General features: G+C 38.3%; 1 protein-coding gene across 2 annotated transcripts in view; it reads left to right on the top strand.

The window, feature by feature from the left end:
- Positions 1 to 8,343, top strand: part of CDKL2 (cyclin dependent kinase like 2) — a 62,309-nt gene that overhangs the window by 3,048 nt on the left and 50,918 nt on the right. For both annotated transcript variants that reach the window (XM_006142937.2, XM_006142938.2), the window contains exon 2: positions 4,024 to 4,222. In XM_006142937.2, the coding sequence (XP_006142999.1) occupies positions 4,055 to 4,222 (168 nt within the window). In that variant the 5' untranslated portion in view covers positions 4,024 to 4,054. The remainder of the gene's footprint in view (positions 1 to 4,023; positions 4,223 to 8,343) is intronic.

Genomic DNA, 8,343 nt, shown 5'->3' with positions numbered 1-8,343 from the left:
TTTTTTTTTGGAGAGGTTTTTGCTATAGGGCGCATGCGCTCGCCAGAAAGGCAAAGAGAGACAGAAAGTGAGAAATCACCCCCCAGTGGGGTTGGCCACACTGCAATCCCTTCTCCTTCATTCTCCTCTCGGGATCTTGGGCATGCATGCACACGCACCCAGTGTGAGTTTAAGCCAGGACTCAAACCACAGTTGACTACGTGGGAGTCCAGTGATGTAGCCATTATGCTAACTGCTGGTCCCAATTTTATTTAAAGACATCTTACAAGAAACCCAAATACAGTGAAAATTGGATCACTCTTATAGAGCCCAGATGGTATAACCTACCTTAGTACTTTGTTTAAATTTCAACTTTGCTTAAATATAAACTCTTTGGACCCCTTAGGGCTCCATGGACCCTCTCAAACGAACAAGAAGTGGGGCAGTATTAACAGATGAGAAGCCCAGACTTCCACTTCCCTGTAACTAGAATGGCTGAATTTTCACTATTTGCATATTAGATTCATGAAAAGATTTCTTGGGAGGGGAATTTCCCATAAAAATCTCCCTCCTCCATTCTGTTCAAAATCCTTTAAAATAGCATATATCACCCCCCTTTTTTTAACAGCCCAACACCACAAAAGAATGTCGCTATACATAATCATGGGTCACTCTGGCAGAGGTGCTCAAAGTTGAGCGAGGGTGACTCCATTGAGAATCACTCAGCCAGATAAGCTGAATGATAAGGATGAAACCCAAGCCCCATCATATGGGGACAATGCAGACCTGCCCCAGCGAGAGACTTTCTGTGATGTCCATAACCTATGTTATAAAGCAAGAATACTCGACGGGGTTATGGAAAGATATGACTAAAGATATTATTCACTATCACACAGCGGCCTTTTGAGAAAAATGCCTCCCAATGGCAGGAACAGAAGGGCCATTTCCCCAAACAGTCCTGTGGTTTTATAGTAGACTTCATTGTCCTCTTAGAGTTTCCTACGGGAGAGAGCCACATTCATAGCCCTCCCATAGCACGGATAGAACCCCAAAGCTTGCAACTTGAATACTGACCTTGTTCCTTGCTACTTCTTTCTTTTTTTAAAAAATTTATTTATTTATTCATTCATTTATTTTAATTTGACCAGAGAGAGACAGAGAAAGAGAGAAAGTGATAAAGCAAGCCACCAGGTCCAAGACTTGAACCGCAGTCGGCCATGTGGGAGTCCAGCACCCTTGATCACCATGCCACCTGCTGGCCCTCATTATGCATTTTCAAATACTGAGGACATCAGCTACAAAATGTTTTAAAATGATGCAGGCTACAGATTCTGGCTCTTGTTGTCATTGATGTGATAGACCTAAAGCCTAGTCCTAAATTGCCTTATGGGAGAGAATAAATTAAGGAGAGAGAGACTTACATTGAGTTTTTCAAATACAAACATATTATTTAAAAAGTTATTAGAAGTTAAAACATGAAATGTATGGAAAATAAGCATCTGAGACTCTTTGTAGTTTGTAGTAGAATCTACTATCAAGAGGACCAGCAGGTGGTGTGGTGGTTAAGGCGCTGGACACGCCCACATGGCCAGCCACGGTTTGAGTCCTGGACCTGGTGGCTTGCTTTCCTGCTTTCTCTCTTTTTCTCTCCGGTCAAATTAAAATAAATGAATGAATAAATTTTAAAAATTAAATAATTCTTTAAAAAAAAAAAAAAAACCGATGGTAAGGAGCCAGCAGGTGGCTTAGTGATTGGGACACTGGACTTCCACATGGCCGACCATGGTTGGAGTCCTGGACCCAGTGACTTAAAACTCATGCCAGGGGTGTGTACATGCCCAGGATCTCAAGAGGAGAATGAAGAAGGGATTGTGGCGTGGCCATCCTCCCGGGGGGGTGATTTCTTGCTTTCTCTCTCTCCATCTTTTTCTGACTCTCTGGTGTCTGCATGCACCCTACAGTAAATATCTCCCTCTCAAAAAAACAAACAGACAAACAAAAAATGATGGTAAAATTATGAAATAATTTGAATTGGCATTAATTGGAATTGTTTCCACCCCCCCCCCAGATTAATCTTCTGGGTTTCTAGGTATATCTGTGTTAAAAACACGTATGTAATAAAACCTCAAAACTAGCAAATGTCATGTTCTGAAACTGTATAGTATACATTGGATTACCAGTTTGCTAGAACAAAGAATATTTGGTATGTCATATAATATGCAGGAAATTTTTTCTTCTCCCCAATTTTCTTTTCTTTTTCTTTCAGGGCTCATGTACTTACAGGGAGAGAGAGAGCGAGCGAGCGAGCATCCCCCCAGGGGGCAATGATCATGCTGCAAACCCCACTCCTCTGTTCTCCTTTCAGTAGTGTGGGCGCACTTGCATGCACACAGGCCCAGTGTATTTTTCAAAGTGTGCAGCTGGTCACGTGTGCCTTACTAGCATGCCACCTGGCTGTCCCTCTTCCCAAAGTGTTACGAGTGTTTTTATATTGTCAGATTTAAAACGGTTTTTTAAAGAGTTATTTTATTTTAACTTTATTTATTATTACTATTATTTTCCAATTCTACCAGAGAGAAAGAGGGAAAGTGAGAAAGAAAGCCACCAGGTCTGGGACTTGAACACATGGTTGGCCATGTGGGGTTTCAGCACCTTTAACCACCATCCCACCTGCCGGCCCCTAAAACATTTTAACTGTGAATCATTATTTAAACATATAGTTGCCAAAATACTTTTTCTTTTCGTACCAAAACTTTTGGAACCACATTGAGCATTTAGAGCAATATTTTTTATTCTTGGCTTCTAGAATTTAATTTCAATGTCAGATTTAAAAAAAAATATTTTAACTTTATTGTTGTTATTATTTTCCAATTTGACCAGAGAGAGAGAGAGAGGGAAAGTGAGAAACGAAGCCACCAGGTCCAGGTCTTGACCCACAGCTGGCCATGTGGGAGTCCAACATCTTTAACCACCATACCACCTGCTAGCCCCTCAATGTCAGATTTTTAAAATAAATTTAATTTTGGAGTTGTAGTTTAATGTTGGAGTCCAGCACCTTAACTACCATGCCACCCGACGGCCCCAATTTTTAATTTTTAAATAATCTGTTTATATATTATGAAGCAAATGCTCTTTTGTAAGTTCAGTATAGCAATTTAATTGGTGTTGTGAGAAAAAGAAAAATATGTTATTAAAGATTTTGGTATTAATTTGGCAATTGATCATTTTGTAATCAAATATTTTTCCCAATTGAGTAGAAAGTGCATAAGTATTTCAACGTTAATCTTTTAAACATGGTGTTAAAATTTTTTTTGATCTGGGGCTGGCAGGTGCCATGGTGGTTAAAGCACTAGCCTTCTACATAGCAGACCATGATTTGGGTCCTGGACAACTTGCTTTCTCATTTTCCTTCTCTCATTCTCTCTCTCAGTCTCTGTTTGGTCAAATTAAAAAGTAGTAAATAACATTAAATAAATAAATATTTTCTTAAAGAATTATTTTATTGCTATTATTATTTTTAAATTATTTAATTAATTTATTATTTATTTATTAATTTATTTTTTATGTTTATTTTGATGAGAGAGAGAGAGGGAAAGTGAGAAAGCAAGCCACCAGATCTGGGACTTGAACCGTGGTCAGCCATGTGGGAGTCCAACACCTTAACCATTGCACCGCCTACTGGCCCCTTAAATAAATAATTCTTTTTCTTTTTTTTTTAAAGAATTATTTTATGGGGCAGGCAGGTGGCATGGTGGTTAAGGGCACTGGACATGGCAATCTGTGGTTCAAGTCCCGGGCCTGGTGGCTTGCTTTCTCACTTCCCTCTCTCTTTCTTTCTCTCTCTCTCATGCTTTCCCTCTCTGGTCAAAGTGAAATTAATTAATTAATTAAGTTAAAAACAAGACAAAATACTAAGACTTGTAAGAGCGGGACACAGTGACATTTCTAGTATGAACAAAAAGCAGTGAAGAACTAATTTTCTCAGAGAGCAAAGGAAATGAATATACTCAACTTCGTTAACTCTCTCTGTTTTGGTTTCCACAGCAAGAAAAATTCCTACTGGCTTTAAATTAAAATGGAAAAGTATGAGAACCTAGGATTGGTTGGAGAAGGGAGTTATGGAATGGTGATGAAGTGTAGGAATAAAGATAGTGGAAGAATTGTGGCCATCAAGAAGTTCTTAGAAAGTGATGATGACAAAATGGTTAAAAAGATTGCCATGCGAGAGGTCAAGTTACTGAAGGTGAGCAAATGCGTATACTGAATTGAAGAAAATGAGTTGTTTATTGATCAAGATTAACTCGTGGTTTTTGGAAAACATTACTGTGTTTTTTATATTTGTTTTCTCTTCATAACAAGGTTTCAAGTATAAATATATATTTTTGGCAATAAAAATACAGTGATTGAAAATAGGAATTCATTTCTCTCTTGAATGTAAACATACTTCTTAAAGTGAATAGTCGTTTTTCCTCTCAGTTTCTATCTGCTTATCTGTCTGTGTGTCTGTCCGTCATCTATATGTCGATTACCTGGGCTGGGAGTTCCAAAGGCCACTCTCAGGTTCAGGCCTTACTAGAACTCACAGATGCTCTCAGGGTTATAATTTGTTACAGTGAAAAGATATAAAACAAAAACAACAAAGAGGAAAAGCACATAGGGTGAATTCCTGACCAAGACTGGCACTAGCTTTCAAAAGGCCTCTTCTAGTGGGGTCACACAGGACAGTTATTTTCTCCAGCGAGTTGTGACTACACATGTGAAATATTGTCTGTCGGAGAAATTCATTAGAGACTCAGCACCCAGGGTCTTTTATGGGCAGCTGGTCACATAGGTGTTCTCTGCCTGTCATGTATCAAAACTCCAAACTCTCAGAAGGAAAACAGGAATTCAGGTCAAACAATATTGTTTGTACCGTGATGTACTTCATCAGTTCTGGGAATGAGAGGAACCCTCCTGAAATCCACGTTCCCAGCTGCCAGCCAACGGCCCACTTTCCAAGCAGATCTAGTTTTCTTTTCCTCAAAAAAATAGTTATTGGGGACCAGCAGGTGGCATGGTGGTTGAGGCGATAGACACTCCCACATGGCTGACACAGTTCGAGTCCTGGACCTTGCTTTCTCGCTTTTCCTCTCTCTCTTTTTCTCTCTCTCTCTGTGTCTCTCCCTGGTCAAATTAAAATAAATAAATGAATAAATAAAATTTAAAAATAAGTAATTCTTTAAAAAAATAGTTATTTACTTAATGTTATTTATCATTGTTACTGTTATTTTAGTTTGCTACAGGGCTCATGTGCTCACCAGAGAGATAAAGAGAGAGAGAGAACATGAGAATGCAAGCTGCCAGGTCCAGGGCTTGAACCATGGTTGGCCATGTGGGAGTGTCCAGTGCCTCAATCACTACGCCATCTGCTGGCTCTATTATTATTTTTTAATTTGACCAGAGAGAAACAGAGAGAGAGAAAAAGGAAAAGTGAGAAAGCAAGCTACCAGATCTGGTACTCGAACTGTGGTCGGCCATGTGGGAATCCAGTGTCTTTAACCACTATGCCACCTGCCAGCCCCGAGATAGATTCTTTTTAAATTTCCAACCTTTTTTCTCCCTCACATATGTATTTCCCTCTAAGAACAATTTGGTGTGTATCCCAGAACTTTATCTAATTTTTTGCAAGACATGTGTGGGCTCACCTGAGAGAGAAAGAGACACACAAAGTCCCTTCCAATGGGGCGTGGTCATGCTGCCAATCTTTTTTCTCCATTTCTCCACCTTATCATGTTTTTGGCCTTGAATGCACACATGTACAGAGTGGTTTTCAAGCCACGGAGGCCAGGATTTCAACCTTAGTTGGCCATGTGGGATCCAGCTTCCAATGTATTACTCTTAGTTACTGAGCTACAGGGCTGACTTATCACAGAAATTCTGAGCATTAACTGAAAATATTTCTCTTCCTTTTTTCTAAGAATTATTTATTCAACTTTATGCATTATTATTGTTATTTTTACATTTGCCATAGGGGATGTGTGCTCACCAGAAAGAGAGAGAAAGAACATGAGAAAACAAGTCACCAGGTCCAGGACTCAAACCGTGGTGAGCTAAGTGGGAGTCCAGCACCCCAACCAACATACCACCTCCTGGCCCCAACATTCCTTTTTTCTAATAATTTGGAAAATTGTTGTTAATATTATCCAATACTTTTATCCTTCTTCCAGACAGTACAAAAATCTCGTAGCCCTTTACCTCTGGTTAATCCCTTCCTTCTTATAGCTAACCTTGTCATCTATTAACTCTCATAACTTTTCTTTTTGAAATCCATGAAATATATTATTGTTCAGTGTTCATTTAGTTGTATCGTCACCACGTTCTTTGTTTTCCCTTGATTTCTGCATCTCCTGGGATTTCTTCCCTTCTTTTTGAAGTACATTATTTCAGATTTCTTCTTGTGAGAAAAAATTTTCAATTTTAGTTTGTGTGAAAATATCCTTATTTTGCTGTTATTCCTGAAAGATGTTTTTGCTATGTATAAAATTTTCAGTTGGCAGTTACAGCCATTATTTTCTGTCAACAAAATGAAGATAATTTATTCTTTCCTCTGGCTTCTATTGTGGCTCTTGAGAAGTCAACTGTCACTCTAATTGTTCTTTTGTAGGTTTGTTCTTTTATGTCTGAATCTAATTTTTCTTTCAACTCTTTTATTGACATATAATATACATAAAGAAAAGTGTACATGTTGTAGGCATATACTTTATGAATTTTCAAAAACTGAACAAGCTCAAGTAATCAGCACCTAAGTCAAGAAACACATTAACCCCCCCCCCCCAAAGCCCCCTTAAGTCCTGGTCATGCTGCCAATCTTTTTTCTCCATTTCTCCACCTTATCATGTTTTTGGCCTTGAATGCACACATGTACAGAGTGGTTTTCAAGCCACGGAGGCCAGGATTTCAACCTTAGTTGGCCATGTGGGATCCAGCTTCCAATGTATTACTCTTAGTTACTGAGCTACAGGGCTGACTTATCACAGAAATTCTGAGCATTAACTGAAAATATTTCTCTTCCTTTTTTCTAAGAATTATTTATTCAACTTTATGCATTATTATTGTTATTTTTACATTTGCCATAGGGGATGTGTGCTCACCAGAAAGAGAGAGAAAGAACATGAGAAAACAAGTCACCAGGTCCAGGACTCAAACCGTGGTGAGCTAAGTGGGAGTCCAGCACCCCAACCAACATACCACCTCCTGGCCCCAACATTCCTTTTTTCTAATAATTTGGAAAATTGTTGTTAATATTATCCAATACTTTTATCCTTCTTCCAGACAGTACAAAAATCTCGTAGCCCTTTACCTCTGGTTAATCCCTTCCTTCTTATAGCTAACCTTGTCATCTATTAACTCTCATAACTTTTCTTTTTGAAATCCATGAAATATATTATTGTTCAGTGTTCATTTAGTTGTATCGTCACCACGTTCTTTGTTTTCCCTTGATTTCTGCATCTCCTGGGATTTCTTCCCTTCTTTTTGAAGTACATTATTTCAGATTTCTTCTTGTGAGAAAAAATTTTCAATTTTAGTTTGTGTGAAAATATCCTTATTTTGCTGTTATTCCTGAAAGATGTTTTTGCTATGTATAAAATTTTCAGTTGGCAGTTACAGCCATTATTTTCTGTCAACAAAATGAAGATAATTTATTCTTTCCTCTGGCTTCTATTGTGGCTCTTGAGAAGTCAACTGTCACTCTAATTGTTCTTTTGTAGGTTTGTTCTTTTATGTCTGAATCTAATTTTTCTTTCAACTCTTTTATTGACATATAATATACATAAAGAAAAGTGTACATGTTGTAGGCATATACTTTATGAATTTTCAAAAACTGAACAAGCTCAAGTAATCAGCACCTAAGTCAAGAAACACATTAACCCCCCCCCCCCCGAAGTCCCCTTTAACTCTCCCCCCGAGAAGTCCCCTTTAAGTCTCCTCCGGTCACTACTGCCTTCTTCCTCCTCCCAGGTAACAACTATCCTGATTCTGAAAAGTAGAAATTGGCTTTGTTTTCTGGCTACTTAAAATGTGTTTCTTTATAAGTTTAGTGGTTTTTTTTTTTTTTTTATTTAAGTTTTACTATGATGGGATATCTTTTAGTTTATCATGCTTAGAATTCATTGGATCTTGATGAATCTATGATATGATTTCTTTTATTAATTTGGGAAATTTTCAGTTATTTCTTGAAATATTATTTCAGTCCTTTTTCTTTCTTATCTATTTTTTTAAGAGTTTTTTGCTATAGGGTATGTGTGCTCGCCAGAAAGACAGAGAGACAGAGAGCGAGAAATCACCCCCCAGGGGGGATGGTCACGCCGCAATCCCTTCTCCTTC

The sequence above is a fragment of the Tupaia chinensis genome, unplaced genomic scaffold (assembly GCF_000334495.1).
Source record: "Tupaia chinensis unplaced genomic scaffold, TupChi_1.0 Scaffold000086_1, whole genome shotgun sequence".
Classification (NCBI taxonomy): Eukaryota; Metazoa; Chordata; class Mammalia; order Scandentia; family Tupaiidae; genus Tupaia; species Tupaia belangeri.
This window is presented reverse-complemented; position numbering and strand designations above follow the sequence as displayed.